At 40.6% G+C, this 22665-nt stretch overlaps 1 protein-coding gene across 1 annotated transcript in view; it reads right to left on the bottom strand.

Annotated features, from left to right (window-relative positions):
• The window catches only part of METAP1 (methionyl aminopeptidase 1), a 67807-nt gene that overhangs the window by 29375 nt on the left and 15767 nt on the right, over positions 1-22665 (bottom strand). Inside the window, exon 2 of the mRNA XM_059066898.2 lies at positions 2066-2117. Coding sequence (XP_058922881.1) covers positions 2066-2117 — 52 coding nt within the window. The remainder of the gene's footprint in view (positions 1-2065; positions 2118-22665) is intronic.

Here is a 22665-nt window from a genome sequence, read left to right as displayed (position 1 = left end):
GGTGCTATCTTTTAAGATGCCCTGGTTCCTTCCCAGTCCAACATTCTTTTCCCCTAATCCCTTTCTCAATACTCTTCTTAGCCCTGGAGATCACCTTTCCCCACACCATTCCCTCCTCTAGGACTGTCATCCACAAAGGTAGTTGGGTCAATTTATTAGGGCGTGAAAAGACACAGGGCTGGCAGCTGAGGGCTGACTCTACCCAAGACAGCCCAAAGTGATCAAGAATATTAAGCTCACCCACTGAAAAAATCATCCCCTAAGATCCAAGAGGGCACAATCTGAAACACGACACCATATTAAACTCTAGAAGTGTAAGTAAAACACAAACCGTCTTAGTCCAATGCAGTAACAACTACTTAGGAAACACCAGCTGTTTAATTCTCTTGCAGTGTAAGTCATAATGAAATAGCTCTATCCTTAGAAACCCAATAATGAAGAAACAAGCACACTTCAATGAGTTGGCAAACACTTGCAGTAGAGACCCATTCTTTCTTTCTTTCTTTCTTTAATTTATGGCTGCATTGGGTCTTCGTTGCTACACACGGGCTTTCTCTAGTTGCCACAAGCGGGGACTACTCTTCGTTGCGGTGCACGGGCTTCTCATTGCAGTGGCTTCTCTTGCTGTGGAGCACGGGCTCTAGGCACACAGGCTTCAGTAGTTGTGGCACGTGGGCTCAGCAGTTGTGACTTGCGGGCTCTAGAGCGCAGGCTCAGTAGTTGTGGCACACGGGCTTAGTTGCTCTGCAGCATGTGGGATGTTCCCGGACTAGGGCTTGAACCTGTGTCCCCTGTATTGGCAGGTGGATTCTTAACCACTGCACCACCAGGGAAGCCCCAAGTTCTTTTAGTAACATACTCTTTCACCTCAATCCTTCAGTTCCCTGTGCTTTAAGTTCCTGAACATAAAATGCTAATAACTGGCTCAAAGAGCTCTAAAAATACCTAACACATTTGATATACAGTATTTAAAGTCTAAGTGAATAAAACAAAATGGCATATTTAAACCTATCTCTATACTTTGGAGGTAGCAAATCCTGTCATTTATGCTTTTTAAACTCATTTATTCACATCATTTTTCCTCATCTCTAACCACATTTCCTCCCACAATAGCCTAGCATTTCCATTAAATGTAGACTTCGCTTTATACAACCATAGAATATATGTCTTTTTAAATTTTTATTTCCGTTTCCTTGAAATGGTGGTTAAACTGACCGCAATGAGATTTTTAAGGTATATACACATATAAAACAATCTACCAAACTTTATAAAATCAGCAAATTCCTTAAAAATATAAAGTAGATGAACTAAATACCAAGATCAGTAAGTTGAAAGAAAACCTTATACCAAGAACAATGTACTATCTGCCAATCCATCCATAAGGATGGCAATGCTATAAGAAAAAAAGACCTTGTCAATTTTCAAGTAATTGTGACAAGTTGTCTGAGCTAGCCACACTAACGGCTTGAATTTATAGGATGAGTCACAGAAGCAGGAAAGGCCATTCGAATCAGCAATAGATCATTGTGGTTGACAGCAATAGCTAAAAAGCAGCCAACAGTTTCACTTTGTGGTGTCTCAAAAAGAAAAATTAAACATTAGACTGTAAGTAATAACATTAAAACACCCAAAAGACAAAGCGATAAAATTCTGAGTTAGACAAAGCAAGTGAAATTGAAACTAAACAAGAACAAAAGCGATTTGATTAAATGAAGCCAGATAGCTCCTGTGCGCCCTTGCCTACAACACACAAACGCTTCTAGGAAAGAGGGTGCCAGATGCCAAAAGTTTAGGACGTCCTCTGGTATTGCTCAAGCCAGATCCCACCCGTGGCAGCCATCTCATGTTTTCACGTTACATATGTGAAACAAGATTAACAGAGATATTAGTCACGTTTTATTTAAATGACTACATACCACAAAGAACAAAAAAAGTCCTAATTCTAGCTTTGGGGATTATACTGTCAGAACATTCAAATATATGCTTTCAGAGCTGGAAGAATTCTGGTCTTCTGCACAAAGCCACTTCTAAAAAAAATGGTATAGAGATGTGTGACTTTACTTACTTGCTTTCTTATGTAGTAACTTGTGAGTAGCCCAGCTTCCTTTAAAACATTCCTAAAAGGAACAAACATGAAAATTAGTGTCAGGCTTTCCTTTCTTTTTTTTTTAAATAAATTTATTTATTTTATTTATTTATTTTTGGCTGTGCTGGGTCTTCATTGCTGCACATGGGCTTTCTCTAGTTGCCGTGAGCGGGAACTACTCGTCATTGCAGTGTGCAGGCTTTACACTGCGGTGGCTTCTCTCATTGTAGAGCATGGGCTTCAGTAGTTGCAGCATGCGGGCTCAGTAGTTGTGGCTCATAAGCTCTAGAACACAGGCTCAGTAGTTGTGGCGCACGGGCTTACTTGCTCCGCGGCATGTGGTATCTTCCCAGACTAGGGATCGAACCCGTGTCCCCTGCATTGGAAGGCAGATTCTCAACCACTGTGTCACCAGGGAAGCCCCCAGGCTTTCCTTAATTAGAAATATTTTAAAGAACGTTATATATAAGAAATAGTTATTGGAAACTTTATTTGCGAAAATCAACATCTGTAACTTCACTACATTAAATATTTGGAAAAGCTTAAAAATGATAATGCCTATTTTAAAACTCATTTCGTAAAGCAACCTAATGGACTAGAGACCTAAATGTAAGACCGGACACTACAAAACTCTTAGAGGAAAACACAGGAAGAACACTCTGACATAAATCACAGCAAGATCTTTTTTGATCCACCTCCTAGAGTAGTGGAAATAAAAACAAAAATAAACAAATGGGACCTAAAGAAACGTAAAAGCTTTTGTAAAGCAAAGGAAACTGCAAACAAGCTGAAAAGATAACCCTCAGAATGGGAGAAAATATTTGCAAATGAAGCAACGGACATAGGATTAATCTCCAAAATATACAAACAGCTCATGCAGCTCAATACTAAAAAAACAACCCAATCAAAAAATGGGCAGAGGGCTTCCCTGGTGGCGCAGTGGCTGAGAGTCCACCTGCCGATGCAGGGGACACGGGTTCGTGCCCCGGTCTGGGAGGATCCCACATGCCGCAAAGCGGCTGGGCCCGTGAGCCATGGCTGCTGAGCCTGCGTGTCCGGAGCCTGTGCTCCGCAAAGGGAGAGGCCACAACAGTGAGAGGCCTGCGTACCACAAAAAAAAAAAAAAAAAAAAAAAAATGGGCAGGAGACCTAAGTAGACATTTCTCCAGAGATGATATACAGATGGCCAAGTAGCACATGAGAAGCTGTTCAACATCACTAATTATTAGAGAAATGCAAATCAAAACTACAATGAGGTATCACCTCACACCAGTTAGAATAGGCATCATCAGAAAATCTACAAACAACAAATGCTGGAGAGGGTGTGGAGAAAAGGGAACCCTCTTGCACTGTTGGTGGGAATGTAAATTGATACAGCCACTATGGAGAACAGTATGGAGGTTCCTTAAAAAACTAAAAATAGAATTACCATATGACCCAGCAATCCCACTACTGGGCATATACCCAGAGAAAACCATAATTCAAAAAAAAAAAAAATCCACATGCACCACAATGTTCATTGCAGCACTATTTACAATAGCCAGGATATGGAAGCAACCTAAATGCCCATCGACAGACGAATGGATAAAGAAGATGTGGTACATGTGTACAATGGAATAGTACTCAGCCATAAAAAGGAACAAACTTGGATCATTTGTAGAGATGTGGATGGATCTAGAGACTGTCATACAGAGTGAAGTAAGTCAGAAAGAGAAAAACAAGTATCATATATTAACACATATATGTGGAACCTAGAAAAATGGTACAGGTGAACCAGTTTGCAGAGCAGAAATTGAGACACAGATATAGAGAACAAACGTATGGACACCAAAGGGGGTAAGTGGTGGGTGTCGGTGGGTGGTGGTGTGATGAATTGGGAGACTGGGATTGACATATATATACTAATATGTATAAAATAGATAACTAATAAGAACCCGCTGTATAAAAAAATAAATAAAATTCAAAAAAAAAATAAAGCAACCTAAACTTCAGATTACATACTTCAAATAAGCCAAAAAACATTAGTCAATATTGTAAATAGTAGCCATAGTTATATTTCAATTTTATGTCATCAAATTACTTTGAAGTATTTGAAAAGAACTCTGAACCAATGAAGTAATCATACATTGGGGGAAATAAAAATAAGGAAAATTTTGCAGATTCTTCCATGATTTATAGTAGTTTGACTCCCAGTTAGTCATATCCACTTTGTTTACTATGTGCTGACAGCCCGACTAGACTAGACTGTAAGCTCCATGAGGGAAGGGACTATGTCAAGTTTACCACTATATCTCCAGAGCCAAGCAGAGCGCCTGGCACATGGAGGAGTTTCAGTGAACACCTGCATATTGATCAGAATGGATAAATAAATAACTAGAAAGACTAGACTTTTCAGTTGGGAAAATATGTTCGTGTGACATAGTTCAGACACCAGTAAGTAGTACTGAATTGGGAAAATGAATTCAAGTAGTAAATTGAATTCAAGTAATGAACTCACGTAATAAATTAGAAAAATGAATCCAACCATACATAGATTTTATTTATGCTTTGATTTTTACAGTCTTTCCTTCAAAGAATTTAAAATTACTCAAATATATCATTACAAATACTAAGAAATTTCACAAATTCCTACAAATGTTTTGACTTTGCAAACACACAAAAAAATCCAGGAATAAGAGGAAAGCTAAGGAAAAAATAGGAGAGAAAAAAAAAAAAATCCCTAGGACTATGTAGTAATCAAGACCCATTACACCAGTGATGCTAAAAGCTGCTTTCCCTAGAGATTTACCCAACAGCCTCGGCTGGTTTCCCCCTCCAGGGTCAGAGCTTCACTACTTCCCCTTCACTCCCCTTGCATCTTCCACAACCAGCAGCAGTTGAGTCAAAAATCCCAGATTAACCCATTACCTCCTACTACAACCTACAACCTCAATAGACTTCAACCGTATAAAAAGGTGTATGCAGCATTAAGGACTTCTCCAGTTTTGAAGCTGAAACCGAGCTCAGTCTTTTGGAGAGGATGGGAGATACAGGAGGCGGAATAATAGTGCCTAAAGACGTCCGTGTCCTAATCCTCAAAACCTGTGAATATGTTAAGTTTACAACTAAGGTAAAGGGGAATATAAGCTGTTAATCAGCTGACTTTGAGAATGGGGAGACTATACTGCTTACCCAGGTGGGACTAATGTGATCACAGGGTCCTTAAGAGGTGGAAGAGGAGGCAGGAGTCAGAGAAGATGTAATGATGGAAGCATGGCCACAGAAATGGTACATTACCGCCTATGAAGACAGAGGAAGGGAGCCACCAGCCAAGGGATGCAAGAAGCCTCTAGAAACTGAAAAGAATAAATAACAGATTCTCCTAGAGTCTCCAGAAAGGAATGCCAACCTGCCAACACCTGCTTTTAGCCCTGAGACCGGTGCCAGACATACTGAACTGCAAGATAACAAATCCGTGGTGTTTTAAGCCACCAAGCTTGTTGTAATTTGTTTTGGCAGCTATAGAAAACTAATACAGGAAGGAAACTAGAGTTACCCCTATCTGTTGTCACTGCAAAAACCACTCATAACTGGCACAAAAATCAGTTCCTCCCCACCATGGAGTTATAGGAAATTGGGAGAAAAACAAATATTTTTCTACGATTTTACCACAAAATCGAAAAGTCCCAAGAACTAAAAAGGAATACATTATTTCTTCAGTATTAACCTATTACATCAGGGGTCGCCAACCCCCGCGCCACGGACCCGGTACCGGTCTGTGGCCTGTTAGGAGCCAGGCCGCACGGCAGGAGGTGAGCAGTGGGCGGTGAGCGAGCGAAGCTTCATCTGTATTTACAGCCGCTCCCCACCGCTCGCATTACCGCCTGAGCTGCGCCTCCTGTCAGATCAGCAGCGTTAGATTCTCACAGGAGCGCGAACGCTACTGCGAAACGCACATGCAAGGGATCCAGGCTGTGCGCTCCTCATGAGAATCTGACGCCTGATGATCTGAGGGGGAGCTGAAGAGATGAGGCCGGCGCTGGGGAGCGGCTGCAAATGCAGATTATCGTTAGCAGACAGGTTTGACTGCACAGAGACCATAATCAATTGCTTGCAGACTCACATCAAAACCCTATCAGTGAGTGGCAAGTGAAAATGAGCTCAGGGCTCCCACGGATTCTGCGTTATGGTGAGTTGTATAATTATTTCATTATATATGACAATGTAATAATAATAGAAATAAAGTGCACGACAGACGTAACATGCTTGAATCATCCCGAAACCATACCCCACCCCACCCCACCCCGCCACCCTGGTCTGTGAAAAATTGTCTTCCACGAAAGCCGTCCCTGGTGCCAAAAAGGTTGGAGACCGCTGCATTACGTAAGAAAGGAAAACTCAATGTTGAATTATAATAGGAAGACAACCATAGTAAAAACTGTAGATTATCATTTACTAAATATATGTGCACTATACACCTATATCTCATTTCATCCTCACAAAAACCCTGCAAGGCAGACGGCACTGTCCCCATTTTACAAATGATAAAACTGAAGCACAGATAAACTAGACAATTTGTCTATCACATAACAGAACCAGGATTACCTGCCTGCAGGTCATGCTTTCTCACTGTTTTACAGTGTGTGAATGGGCTGGGGGGGCGGGGGGAGGGGTGTTTTGCACACACTCAATTCAAAGCACTGATTTAGCACCAAACCTGCAACTAGAAAACACAGGTGTGATTAAGCTATACCATGTATTAGCTATACCATTATAAGCTCTAAAATTTTACCTTTAAATCTAGGAAAGGATGATACTTACTACCAGTTTAATGGATCCTCAGTTGCTCCACCTATAAAGTGGGCTCATTTTCTCCAGGAGAAGATCACATAGCAGATTAAAGGAGATAATGCAACTAACATATATAAAAGTAGTTAAAGTGTCTAGCACCTAGCAGGTATCAACGTATGACATCTTAGTGCTTACCACCATACCCAGCATTAAGCAGGTTTCCGCCACAACCGTTAGGGAAGAAACAAAGATAATGGGATCATATACACAAAAGCCTTCTAGGGGATTCGCTGGTGGTCCAGTGGTTAGGTCTCCACGCCCTTTCACTGCCAAGGGCCTGGGTTCAATCCCTGGTTAGGGAACTAAGATCCCACATGCCGCACAGCGCAGCCCCCCCCCCCCCAAAAAAAAAGGCGTTGTAGCTGTAGAAGGAAATGTGAACTGCTTTCATCACTTTCCAGGACAGACTGCAAGCTGCCCGCTTCATAGCCACCCTTCCCTTTCCTCAACAGCCAAAGAACCCTGCTAGACTGGACTTGTGGGAACACTGCTAAAAACATTCCCAGCCTCCCTGAAGCTGCAGGTGGACACGTGACACATTCTGGTCAACCAAGTGTAAGCCCGGCTGTTGGGTGGGGCTTCTGTAAAGCTTCTGAGAAAAGAAACACCTATCTTTTACTCTTTGCCCTTTCCCCTTTCCCCTCTTCAAACCCGGAGATGTTGCCTGAAGCGAAGTAGCAGTGCTGTGCCTGCAAAACAACAAGCACATCCCAAGAAGCCCGGGTCCCTAATGACTTTGTGGAGCTGCTGTTCCAAGTCTCAACACAGCCACCTCCAGACTCCTCATCATCGTAGAAAAACAATAACGGAGATGTCAGTAAAAAAAACTCCACAACTTTAGTTTTGGTGGATATACTGGTTAGAAATTGCATTGGATTATGAGGTACGAAAACGCAAAGAACAGTGGGATAAAAAATCACTCACCTGTTTAATAAAGGACAAAAAGGGGGCTGGAGGAGTGATGGGTGAAAGCAGCAATAATAAAATCCCCGGAGCCCGTAAAATGTTACCTTATTTGGGAAAGGGGTTGCTGCATGTGTGATTAAATTAAGGATTTTATGATAGGGAAATTATCCTGGATTATGCAGGTTGGCCCTAAATGCCATCATCACGAGTGTCCTTGTAAGAAGGGGGAAGAGGGGGGTTCCCACACAGAGAAAAGGAAAACTCAACGTGCCTAGGAGGGCAGAGATCAGAGTGATGCAGTAGAGCCCCTGGAGGGAGCGCGGCCCTGCCAGCACCTTGATTTAGGTTCCGTGAAACTGATTTTGGACTTCTGGCCTCCAGAACTAAAAGAGGATAAATGTCTGTTGTTTCAAGCCACTCAGTTTGGGGGATTTGTTACAGCGGCCACAGGAAACTAATACAGTGACTAACAAGACATCTGGGCACACACTAAGACAGGGTGAGGGACTAACTACAGTCTTTCTGAAGCTTTTTCCACTTACATGTATGGACTCAACTCCCAATTATCCACGGTAATTTTTAAATGGGGCAAGCAAAGGCACATGACGTTACTTTAAGAAACCTAACTTCAGGCAGCAATTTCAACCTCTTCTCTTCCTTCCCTCTCCAAACTATTCCTCCTCGTAGACATGATGGGCAAAAGTGACGAGACAGACTGGAGCTTCTTGTTTTCCTTCTTCTAGTCTAGCCTACAGCAGAGATGTTGATGATAGTAAGACTATCAGCAAGGAAAAGGTCAGGGATGGAAGGAAGGGAGCGAAGGGAGAAGTTCAGGGCGGGTCCTAGGACTGCAGTCTGAGTCCACCAAGCCCAGAGGCAAAAAATCCCACCATGGCAGCATGGTAGGCATGCTACAGCCATCCTTCACTTCCAGGCCTTAACTCCAATGTTTCCTTAACACCAGGCCAACCATCTGCATACCAACTATGCTTGGTACAATTTTCAATTCATTTTCATTATGCCAGCTTAGAATAAAGCAACTGAATGTCTGCCCAATGAGAACTAAGTATGGCTAAAGTGGCTTACATGTCTCCTAGGTATTGATATAGCCAATACTACAGCAATACCGTGAATAGCGTTCCCTGAAAAAATTAAAGATTCCAGCTAAATAAACCCCTTTAAAGAAGCTTAAGATATAACTGAATCAGGATCCCCCCCCCCAAAAAAAAAATCCATAGGTAATTTGAAAAGGAAAACAGTTTGAAAACTAGAAGAAATTTACAATTTTCTAGAAGATGAAATTTGCCAAGCAGCCGATTTCCCACCCAATAGCAACTCTACTCTCTTATACCTTATGTAAAACTGATAGAGATTTTTTAAATGCTACTATATTAATATATCCCAACACAAATAACCATTTTTAAAATGAATTTTATCTTCTACAGACAATGTAATAATTTCAAATGCTTGCTCAAGGCCATATATAATATCTTGTATGTCCAAATATTCAAATGCAGATTGGAAAGTGAACATCTTTAATGTTTAATGACACCATCTAGGCTTGAGTATACATTTCACCGTATCAATTCCTATAGTACAATACTTAACATTTTCAGACCACTGAAGCCTTTGAGAATCTTGGGAAAGCAATCATTCCCCTCCACAGAAAAAAAACATATCCACGCACATATAAAACACAGAGTGCCATGAGGTTGTAACGTGCACTCGGTACTTGTGTGTATGAATGAATGAATGAACAGACTTGTATGCACATGTTTGTAATGCGCATAGGTGCTGGCATTCGGCAGTGAACAATATAGCCCTATTCTAGACAAATACTACATGGCTAGTCACACAATTTACTACATAGTTTAAGTCATAAGGGCTAAACAGAAAAAATACACAGTGCTGTGAGAAGAGGTAGAAGACAAGAGCTAAAGACAGAGGCACAGATCAGAGCCTGTTAAAAATTCTGGTCTATTCTAATGGCAACAGAAAAAGCCATTAAAGGGTTTTAAATGAAGGAACAACCTGATGAAGACTTGAGTTTACAGCATCCCTGATCTCCATCCACAAACCCAAAAATAAAACTTTAATACACAGAATGGTCCTGAAGAACTCCATAAAATTGATGTTTAATACAGGCAGTCCTTGCTTTGCATAGTAGTAAACAACCATACAAGCTATAACCGTAAAAAGCAATCTTCATAATCAACGGGGAAAATCACAATTGTTCCATGATCTTTAAAACTTTTTATCAAAATACTAAAAATTCTCTTGGGTTTCCTTGGTGACAGTGTGGTTAAGAATCCGCCTGCCAACGCAGGGGACACAGGCTCGAGCCCTGGTCCGGGAAGATCCCACATGCCATGGAGCAATTAATAAGCCCATGCACGGGCTTCCCTGGTGGCGCAGTGGTTGAGAATCCGCCTGCTGATGCAGGGGACGCGGGTTCATGCCCCGGTCCGGGAAGATCCCACATGCCACGGAGCGGCTGGGCCCGTGAGCCATGGCCGCTGAGCCTGCGCGTCCGGAGCCTGTGCCCCGCAGTGGGAGAGGCCACAACAGTGAGAGGCCCGCGTACCACAAAAAAAAAAAAAAAAAAAAAAAAAAAAATAAGCCCATACACCACAACTACTGAGCCTACGGTCTAGAGCCCACAAGCCACAACTACTGAGCCCACGTGCCACAACTACTGAAGCCTGCATGCATAGAGCCTGTGCTCTACAACAAGAGAAGCAACTGCAGTGAGAAGCCCGCACACCGCAACGAAGAGTTGACCTTGCTCGCTGCAACTAGAGAAGTCTGTGCACAGCAACGAAGACCCAACACAGTCAAAAATAAATAAATAAACAATTGAACAAGATGTTTAAAAAAAATTCTCGTACTGTAGGTTATAAATATACAAGAAACTGAAAAAGTAAAACTAATATTTGTTTAGTATACTGTAATTTAAAACATTAGATATATTGAAAATTAGAGTATTTTATTTCTTTATTGAAAAACTTATCAAGGCTGATTTGAACACGTGTGCCTTCTTCCCACTGCATAACTCAGTAAACTGAGTGAATATCTTTGTTATGCTTGGCAGACTGTCATCCTCCTTTTTAGGTTTAGAATAGCTTCCAAATTTTACCCTTTGCACTCTCAATACCTCTGAGAGTTCTTTTAATGTAAAGTTTTTTGTTGGTGTCACTTCCCCTGAGACACCATCGTTCTTTTCACCACAACCATTTTCCTCATTTATGTCAACAAGTCTGTCCGACTTCCTCTGGCTGCACAACTATAGAGTCTCTAGAAAGGTGGACAATGTCAACACTCCCCTGGGTCAGCTGTTTCTTCCACAACTCCAGTTACGTTCCATTTAGATTTCACTTCCAGCATTAACACTTAGCACTTCTTTGTTGCACTTCCATCTTTGTTAGCCAATTGCTTCCTTCAATGATCCATTTTTGTAAAGTGTCACATAAGTTTATCATTGGGAAATAAGAAAGCTAGGCAACTACAGGCTCTGCTGTCTGCAAGAGAACCGAGTGACAGATGCACAGGGACCAATCGCTGACAGGCTTTGAAAGAAGTGGAGGGACTGGTCACTCACTGATCAAGACGCACAGCTGTGATTTACGCAGGGGTCTGAGGACTGAAGGGCTAGCAGTGAAGTCCTACGTACTGCATGTCATTACTCATGTTGGTGGGAGACTGGTTTTAACTACTCTGTGGTAACTCCATTCATGCATATCAAAACTGCAAAATAAGATCTGCCTTTATATAGCTGGCAACCCGATACAAACTATTTATAAAACTTTTCTAAATAGGTTATGTGAACAAAATACTTTTGCCTCACCCAGCATCTTTCTTTACCCTCACAGAAGCTGACATATATTTCCTTAAATAAAATAACATCTCTATCCCAACTGATTCACTTAGAGAACACAGAAGTTTACACACCAATTTCAATCAAGAAAGGGAAGGGGAAGAACAAACCATCAGAGAGGAGAGATAAAAAGAAGCATTTAAAATGTTAAAGAGGGCTTCCCTGGTGGCGCAGTGGTTGAGAATCCGCCTGCCGATGCAGGGGACACGGGTTCGTGCCCTGGTCCGGGAAGATCCCACATGCCGCGGAGCAACTAAGCCCGTGAGCCATGGCTGCTAGGCCTGCGCGTCTGGAGCCGGTGCTCCGCAACGGGAGAGGCCACAGCAGTGAGAGGCCCGCATACCGCAAAAAAAAAAAAATAAAAATAAAATGTTAAAGAAAATTAGTATTTTCACCTAATTTTTTAACACTACAAAAAAATCCATTGCCTACTTACTACTAAGGATGATTCATAATTCATAAAGGGTTTATAGGCAGGGACAACTCAAAACTCACATGATTTTCTAAATTAAGTTTAGGGCAGCAGCTAAAATCTCAATCTTATTATTTTTAAAAGCAATTTAAACTTGAAATTGGAAAAGATGATGCACCTGTATATTTTTAACATGTCTGTGTCAACCCTGCCCTGAATGCTTAGCTTATGAAAACTTACGGCGGTTAGGCAGCTAGTGATGATTGTGGCCTTTGTAGCTGACTAGCATCACTGTCCACGGAAACTGCGCATTGGGGAAGGGGATGCAAGAGTCAGGAAGAGGGACTTCCCTGGTGGCGCAGTGGTTAAGCATCTGCCTGCCAGTGCAGGGGACATGGGTTCGATCCCTGGTCCGGGAAGATCCCACACATACCTCAAAGTAACTAAGCCCGTGCGCCACAACTAGTGAGCCCGCGTGCTGCAACTTCTGAAGCCCGCTCACCTTGAGCCCATGCTCCACAACAAGAGAAGCCACCGCAATGAGAAGCCAGCGCACCACGACGAAGAGTAGCCCCCGCTCGCCGCAACTAGAGAAAGCCCGCGCGCAGCAACAAAGACCCAAGGCAGCCAAAAATAAATAAAATTAAAAAAAAAAAAAAAAAAAAAAGAGTCGGGAAGAACCTTAGGTTTGAACAGGCTCTCCAGCCAACACAGAGACCATCACAGAGAACAGCCTGCCAGCTCAAGGTGTGTGAGCACAACTTGTGACTAACCTTTGGCAGAATTCTAAGCTATTCAGACACAAAAGCAAACCTTAGAAAGCCAAGTTTTAGGGTTGTTGTTTTCTTTTATTTTTTAAATTAAAGAAACATTGAGCAGAGACATCAGCAGCCACTGTAAAGGAGACAAAAGTCAGAGGTTCACAGATTTAGTCCAACTACAAAACCCAAACAGAACGTATGGCACAGCTATTTGAGGAACCACTGAACTGGTGACCAGTCTACCATCCTCCCCCACCAAACTCACCACGGGCAACATGGAAGTGGCCACCGGGGCACAAACACAGAACAGTCCAGAAGCCCCCTAATTCTGGCTCAAGGAACAGGAAAGGGAACTCCCAGTGCTCAGGATACAGTCCACCTTCCTTTCTCGTTTCTCTCTTCTCATACCCCAAACCCCAAGTGATCCTGAGGCGACCCACAACGTGAGCTCATAGGAGTCAAAGTTCTGAGGAAGAGGCATCTCCTCTCTCATCAGTGAAGCTGTGGTCCAGAGAGGGTGGGGCCGAGCCCCATTAATTTCTTCTCTCTGCGTCCTCCTGTCATTTGGCCCAGACAAAGGCACCGTCATGAAGTACGCAGCAAAGCAGGTAACTAAAACCCCAGCTTTCTGGCCAGAGGACCAAAAATGAGAATTCCCAAGGAACTGGAAAGTACCAGGAAGGAGCTCCAGAAAGTGACCCCATAGAGTTGTTCATAATACAACACTGATGTGTGTGAGAACAGAACAGAATAGAGAGACCATCATCCAGGTCTCAGGGACAGATCTGAACGGCACCGCTAGGTTTAGAAAACTGAACTGACACTGGACCCAAAGAAGGCATGTTAGAACTTGCAGGCTGAGCCTAAGCAGATTAGTAGCCAGCTAAAGCTTAAAATATCAACATTCTTCACAAGATTTAAACAAGACTCAAGATCTCATAATATTCAAAATCTCCAGGATACAATCTAAAATTATTCAGCATGTAAAGGACCTAGACAATTTCAATTTACAAGGGAAGTGAGTCAACAGACACCAATGCCAAGATGACACCAATGTTGGCATTAACTGACAAAGACTTTAAAGCAGCTATTATTAAAACATTCCAACAATCAATCAAAACACTCTTCAATCAATGGGAAAAAAAAGAAAATCTTCGCAAAGAAGATGTAAAGAAAAGCCAAATGAAAATTTTAAAACTGAAAAATACAATGCCAAACTAAAAAACTAATTGGATGTACTCAATAGCATAACGAAGATGTCAAAGGAAAGATGCAGTGAACTAAAAGACTGAAAGAAATTATCCCATTTGAACGTGGAAAAGACTTTTCTTAAAAAATGAACAGAGCCTCAGGACCTATATGACATAACAAAGAAAATTACTAAGGGTAAAGAGGAAAATTAGAATGCTTTTTTTAAAAGGTCAATTAACTAAGATGATGTAACAGTCTAAATTGTATATATCAAACAACAGAGCTTCAAAATGCATGAAGCAGAAAGTAACAGAAATGCAAGAAGAAAAAGAAAAATCCACAATATAGTAGGAAACAAAAATCAACAACCATTCATGATAAAAACTCTCAGTAAACTAGAAGAGAATTTCCTCAACTTGATAACAATCATCTTTAAAAAGTCTACAGATTATATCATATTTAATGTGAAAGACAGTGCTTTCTCCCTAAGATCAGAACCAGACAAGGATGTCCACTTTCAACATGCATATTTCAACATCACACTGGAAGTCTTACAATGCAACAAGGTAAGAAAAATATAAAAGGCATACAGACTGATAAGGAAGAAATTAAACTGTCCCCATTCAAAGCTGACATAATTACCTATATAAAAATACCAAGGGAAAAAAACTCCCAGAACTATCAGTTTAGCAAGGCCACAAATACAAGGTCAACACACAAAAACCCACCATATTTCTATATACTGGCCATGTGTATTTGGAAATACACAAAGTAACACCATTTACAATCACTCCTCCCAATATTAAATAAATAGTATAAATATAACAGAAGACGTACAGGAGCTGTATGCTGAAAACTAAGAAACAATGATAAAAGAAATCAAGTAAGAATTAAATAAATAGACATCCTGTGCTCTTGAAGTAGAAGACTAAATACAGGAAAGATGTCAATTCTCCCCAAATTCATTTATAAGTTTTAAGCAATTCCAGTCAAAATCCCAACAGGAGGGGACTTCCCTGGTGGTCCAGTGGTTAAGACTCCACACTCCCCATGCAGGGGGCTCGGGTTCAATCCCTGGTCAGGGAACAAGATCCCACATGCCGCAACTAAAAATCCCGCATGCCGCAAGGAAGATCCCGTGTGCTGCAACTAAGACCCGGCACAGCCAAATAAATAAATAATAAATAAATAAATAAATATTTTTTAAAAAAATCCCAACAGGATTTTTTTAACATAGAAAAGCATGATTCTAAAGTTTATATGCAAAGGCAAACTAGAATAGCTAAAACAATTTTGAAAAAGAATAAAACTGGAGGTATCTTATACTTTTTCTTATATTAAGGAAATAATTTTTTCTATTTCTACTCTTAAAATAATGTTATTAGGAACTGGTATTGAATCTCATTAAATTCATTTTAAGCATCTTCATAAGCAATTTTTTGTATCTGATGTAATGATTTGATGTATTATATTAATAGCTTCACCCATTACTTAATGATTTCTACCTCCCCTGAAACAAACTAGCTGACTATAGTGGATTATTCCTTTACATACTGCATAATGCAACTTAGTAATATTTGTTTTACAAAGTTGTAGGCATTTTATGTCTCTCAATATGTATTGCTGGATATTTTAATCCAGGGTTTTCTTGCTGCTCTTTCTTCCCTTTCCTGTCTACCTGCCATTTCACTATTACTACCAACTCCTTATTATTACTGGCCAACAGATAATAGGGAAGTATGATACTCTGCTTCAAAATCCTATCTCAAAAATAAAAATAGCCCTGTCATCATCTTAATAAGTAAAAAGGACCAAGTGGTGAGTACCTGTAAAGGAAGGTTCCTATCAAGCTGGGTTAGCATGACCTCACCTTCCATTATAGATAAAAGCCTGTCCAAGGGCTTCCCTGGTGGCGCAGTGGTTGAGAGTCCGCCTGCCGATGCAGAGGACACGGGTTCGTGCCCCCGTCCGGGAGGATCCCACGTGCCGCGGAGCGGCTGGGCCCGTGAGCCGTGGCCGCTGAGCCTGCGCGTCCGGGGCCTGTGCTCCGCAACGGCAGAGGCCACAACAGTGAGAGGCCCGCGTACCACAAAAAAATCTCTAAAACTATCATGTATTATCACTTTTAATAAACAAAATATAATATTACTATAATAAAATAATTTCCGAGATTTTCATGGAATTAAAACACATACACAGAAAAACACTCAGCATCAAAACTATACTGAATAGAATTTAACCATCCTGATGCATCAGTAGCTCCCAGAAAGGACTTTACATAAACAGAATAAACTCATTAACTTTAAATTACAATACTGAAAAGTTATTAAATGCTAAGCAAGGGAGTTCCCTGGTAACCTACTGGTAAGGATTCTAGGCTTTCGCTGCCATGGCCCGCATTCCATCTCTGGTCCAGGAACTGAGATCCTGCTAGCTGCGGGGCACGGCCAAAAAAAAAAAAAATGCTAATCAAATCACTCCACTAGATTACTAATTCTTCATGTTGGTAAAATGCAACCTCTAAATAACAAAAACGAACAAACTTTGCCAGAACGTTAAACAGCATGACTTTTTAAACTCCTTCTGGTGGGTTACAAGCAAGTCCTTTCTTCCTCATTTTCAAATAAAGAAAATAAAATAAAACAAAAAACTACCTGCCTATTAAAGAAGACCTACTAGACACAAGGTAGAGGAAGGAATAGGGTAACATTAAAAAGTTCAGGAAGGGGCTTCCGTGGTGGCGCAGTGGTTGAGAGTCCGCCTGCCGATGCGGGGGATGCGGGTTCGTGCCCCGGTCCGGGAAGATCCCACATGCCGCGGAGCGGCTGGGCCCGTGAGCCATGGCCGCTGGGCCTGCGCGTCCGGAGCCTGTGCCCCGCAACGGGAGGGGCCACAACAGTGAAAGGCCCGCATACCACAAAAAAAAAAAAAAAAGTTCAGGAAAATGTCCTTTCAAGAAGATACAACAAGCCTATTTTATAAATTCTAGAGATACTGCTATTAGCAACCACATTGCCGTACTGTGGTTCCATAATTATAAGACTTGGTTGTCTCTATTTTGAAACTTTCAACAAATAGAAGGTTTGAGAGTTGCCAAAATCAATCATTTAATATTAAATGAGTGCTCAATATATAAAAAGCATTCCTGAATTTGAAAGTACCTATTCTGGGTCCAAACTAAGGTATTCCATGTAAAATTGCTATTAAATACCTTCTACCATCACACATACACACACACACCCCTCTCTAAATAACAAAATTATTTCTAACTAAAGGGCATAAAATATAAAACTGCTACCCATATGTGGTTTTAAATTAGAAACAAAGGCTTTATCACCCTAGAAAGGAAAATATTTCCTCAAAATGTTATTTTTCAAGGAAATTTTCCATGAAATATTTTAGCAGGATGTAGGAATCAGGGGATGCTACATTAGAGAAGATAAAAGAAAACCACAGGATGATGTGAGATGATCCCCTCCCCATCTCACCCACCTCCCTGCAAAAAAAAAAAAAACTCACTATACAACAGATCTAGAGATGGACTAATCCAGGTTGGAGAGGTCAGAAGACTCTGGAAGAGACTCTTCAAGAACACGAAACCAAGTAAAGAATATCAAGTATGTTTAAATATACTAAAAAAACAGAGGAAGGGTTGGGGTAATTAAAGACAAGTACACAGAAAGCTAAGTAATGAGTTACACAGGAAAGGAAAGGTAATCACTATGTAATAATAATACATAACACTTATATACAGCCTACTATGTGCTAGGCACTATTCTAATTACATAGGTTAAGTGCTAACAACCCTATGAGCTAGATACTATTTATATAGTACTCATTTTACAGATGAGAAAAGTTGAGCCGCACAGAAGTTAAATGACTTGCCCAAGGTCACACAGCTATTAAGTGACAAGTAGACTAAATGGCTCATAACCACCTTACAAGTTAGAACTCTGACAGGCACATGGCCAGTGAGGAGTGTAATAGCTAAACCCTCTTCTGCCATTCCAGGAAGCCTAGAGAGAAGGCCTAAAACCAGATTATCAAGACAGGGCAATTTAACCATGTATTTTAGAGATATGGAACTAAGTGCCAAAAAAATCTGTTTAAAATGGTGAAAGATAAATAAGTTCTGGGGATACAATGTACAACATGATGACTGTAGTTAACAATATTCTACTGTATATTTGAAAGTTGCTTAAGAGAGTAAATCTTAAAAAGTTCTCATCACAAGGGGAAAATAATTGAAACTATGTGAGGTGATGAACATTAACTAAACCTACTGTGGTAATCATTTCACAACATATACATGTATCTAATCATTATGTTGTATACCTTAAACTTATACAATGTTACATCAATTATTTCTCAATAAAACTGGGATAAAATGTTGAAAGAGATATCTGGTGTAGGGTGTAAGGATTATAGACTATTTGACTCTAAGCCATTTGCACATCTTTTCAAGAATCAAAGCCATATTTAAAAAATAATAATTGGGGACTTCCCTGGTGGCACAGTGGTTAGGAATCTGCCTGCCAATGCAGGGAACACAGGTTTGATCCCTGGTCCAGGAAGATCCCACATGCTGCAGAGCAACTAAGCCCGTGCACCACAACTACTGAGCCTGCGCTCTAGAGCCCATGAGCCACAACTACTGAAGGCTACTCACCAAGAGCCCGTGCTCTACAACAAGAGAAGCCACCGCAACGAGAAGCCCACGCACCACAACAGAGTAGCCCCCGCTCGCCACAACCAGAGAAAAGCCCACATGCAGCAATGAAGACTCAATGCAGCCAAAAAAATAAAAAAATAAAATAAATTTTTTTAAATAATAATAATTGGTATAATAATCTCTAAACTGTACAGTGTATATATATTAAGTTTCCTTTACTACAGCCAGTATTTTAAGTTGAACGCCATTTTCCAGCTGTATGAAGATTCCATCTAAAAGACAAACTGTTTTCTTATTCTGAGTTAAGGCATCTTGTCACTTGAAGCACACTTTAAAACAATCAATATAGCATTAAGGCAATGCGTTTATAGTTTCTGCTTACCGTGTTACTAAGCGGACAAGTTACTCTTTGCCCCACAACTAAGTATCCCCCCAGTGGCTAAAACACACAGCTCACCTCTTTCAGCCTCTTCCTGGGGGACATCACCTTACGGTGAACAAGGCTTGACAGACTGGCATCAAGAAAAACAATCATGTTATTCTTTTTTTTTCACATCAATCTCACATCCTTCCTAACGCTGTCGTCTTCAGTGACCCATCTCTTACAGTGGGTGTGTCTACACATTCACCATTATTTGTTGATTGTTCCTAGTTTCTCCAGGCAAAAGGTAATGTTATTTACAACACGACAACATGCAGAAACCCAATCATCAAATCTTCTTGAATTCTAAATAAACAAAGATTTTTTTCAATTCTATTTGCTAATGCTTGCCATCTGGAGTGTATCAGAGTAGATGCCAAGTTTTTCTTTTTACCACTACTGATCATAGAACTCTTGTAAAAAGAAATCTAGAGCAATCTTTAGTATTTAAAACAGAACAAAGAGCTGCTCTAACTGAGACAGAAGCAGGCAGGGGAAGCCACTCTCACTTGTGCCCAATTTCATATCTTATCTTTCAAAGCAATTAAGCTTAAATAATCAGATGCCCTCCTCTCCTGCATCCAAACCTTACCTTCCTCCAAGAGTTTAGAAGATAACAAATGACTTTAAATACCACCTTCTCTGTAAAACTCCTCCTGTCCCCCAGTGACAAATGACACTTCTTCTAAACTCTTTAGCAATTACCTCTACAATTCAATTAATCTATTTCGTTGTAATCTCTGTTGATTTGATCTCGGGTAAACTTTGAACAAACTAAAAGCAGTATAAGTTTTTTAAAGGAACTATATTTCAAAACGCTTCTCCTCTACTGTCACTTCAAAGTAAGAAGCCCAAGATAATGTGTAAAGACCAACATTTAAGTATTGGTACACACCTTAAGTTAAGGTACACACCGTAAGTATTCATGGTAAACTATTTTTTTCAAATCTATTCTGAAAAGTCATAAGCTATGGAGCAATTACCAAGATTTTAAAATAATCCTCCTTGATTCTATTTCAGCAAAAAAAAAAAACCCACTTTCAACAAGATTATGAACATACTCCTAGAAAAGCAGAACATGCTTCACATTTTTCAGACTACTTGGTATTCTGAAGAAGTTTACAGTGCACTGGGGGTCAACGCTATACCACATGGATTTTTCTCCCAACTATATTTTCAATGTAGGTATCATCAACTAACATTTTGAAATTCATCGCATTCATTGAAAAGTAGCTGTCCAAGTAAACAGCCTTGTATTCTCCTCAGAGGATTTCAGAGTGTTTTATACTTGGTTTATGAAACTTACATCAAATCCCAGCTTTAATAAGAGGACTAAGAGGATTATTCTCATTAAATAAACTGAGGAACTGTCTCACAAAACAGCTTACTTAGCTAAAGGCTTGTATTTCAAAATACATGAAGATTTGAGTAAATGAAGAAACCAAAGTATTCATAATAAATACCTCTCACCTGTAGAAAGACACCCACCTTCCTCTTACTTGCTGAGGCCATGAAGCAATCATGTCATGGTCTTCAAAATCCCTGACGGCATCAAGAACATTCCTGTACCTCCTGATAACTCTTGAAGACTGAACAGTGCTCCTTCCTTACACCACAATCTCATTCTTTTTCTTCCCCATGCATTCATTACCTGATTAGGACCGCTCAGAAACCGGAGTGACTTATTCTCCACACCCTGAAGAATCAACCCCTGACTCTTAGCTGGGCAATCTTTCCTTCCTTAACCCTGAGAAATGTACCAACGACCTAACTAACCTAGGGTTAGAGTTTCCCAGAGAACACCACGTTCTCCTTTCCCTTGCACAACTATCTGCTCCTGACACACCTTTACATCTTGTCCTCAGAAGCTCTACCTATCCCTTGAGGTCTGTTACAAATGCCACCTTCTCCGTGAAGTGTTCACACCACGCCCCAACCCACCTGAAGCCTAATAGGGCACATGTACTTACTCAGCACTCCTTCGAGAGCACTTTGTCTCATTGCCCTACTTCCCACCTATTTTGCTGCACCAAAGCGCTGTCTATTGATTACCTCCTACAACTAGTAGGTAAAGCTTGAGTTTTCAGCCCATGAGAACACACTTTTTCTTTAGCACCAACATATGTCTACCAGTTTTAGGGGCTGATATGGGGTAGTATGGTTCTCATTCCTGAATAGGTTTTAGAATCACCTGGAAAGCTTTCCTTTAAAAACACTCATGCTGGGCTTCCCTGGTGGCACAGTGGTTGAGAGTCCGTCTGCCGATGCAGGGGACACGGGTTCGAGCCCTGGTCCAGGAAGATCCCATATGCCGTGGAGCAACTAGGCCCGTGAGCCACAACTACTGACCCTGCGCTCTGCAGGCTTCGAGCCACAACTACTGAAGCCGACAAGCCTAGAGCCTGTGCTCCACAACAAGAGAAGCCAACACAATGAGAGGCCCGCGCACTGCAGTGAAGAGTGGCCCCCGCTCACCACAACTAGAGAAAAGCCCACATGCAGCAACGAAGACCCAATGAGGCCAAAAGTAGAAATTAATTAATTAATTAATTAAAAAATAATAATACTAAGTTCTTTCAGTTCTGCAAGATTAAAAACGTTCTGGAGATATGTTCCACAACAATGTAAAAATAATAAACACCACTGAACTGTACCTTAAAAATGCTTAAGATGGTAATGTCTCTATGTCTTTTTTAACCACAGTAAGAAATTCACTTTTTAAAAAGTTACAAAACTGTATACCTATGTATAATAAAGAACAATGATCCTGGTTTTGATTTCAAAAGATAAAAATAACAGGTAACATTTAAATGTGTACTACATGCCAAGCACTGATTTAGGGACTTACTACGCATTAACTATTAATCCTTACTACTCTAAAGGGTAGGTACTATTATTTCCCATTCTACAGATGAGGAAACTGAAGCACAGAGAGATTAATTAACATGTAAAAGAACCACACAGCTAATTAATCACAAAGCCAGGATTTAAATGCAGGCCCTCTGGACACAGTATCCATGCTCTAACCTCTATGTAATATATACATAAATGTCTGAAAACACAATAAACCAAACTGTTAACACTCTCTCAGGATATGATCATGACAGAGTTTTCACTTTATACACTTCTGGTTTAAAGTTATGCAAAGATCATGTACTGCTTTTTATACTGAAAATAAAAATGAAGGTATTTACCTTTTGAAAAAATATACTCAGTGGAACAGCAAGGTCTCTACCCTGCTAACAATCATTTTATTTCCTTATATTTCTGTACTGAGACTCTTCACCACCATAAAGCTAATGTACCTGCCATAACACACATCTCAACTTACTCCTGCTTCCATAAACATATCCTTCCCCTGGAGAGAATGTCCTCTCCTTTGCACTGATACACACCTTTTCACTTACCTTTTTTTTTCTTTCAATTTATCCAAATCCAGTTTTTTTTTTCTTTTACATCTTTATTGGAGTACAATTGCTTTACAATGCTGTTACTTTCTGCTGTAGAACAAA

Source organism: Kogia breviceps, chromosome 6, assembly GCF_026419965.1.
Source record: "Kogia breviceps isolate mKogBre1 chromosome 6, mKogBre1 haplotype 1, whole genome shotgun sequence".
In the NCBI taxonomy this organism is placed as follows: Eukaryota; Metazoa; Chordata; class Mammalia; order Artiodactyla; family Physeteridae; genus Kogia; species Kogia breviceps.
Note: the sequence above shows the minus strand (reverse complement) of the source record. Positions and strands in the feature narration are given on the sequence as shown.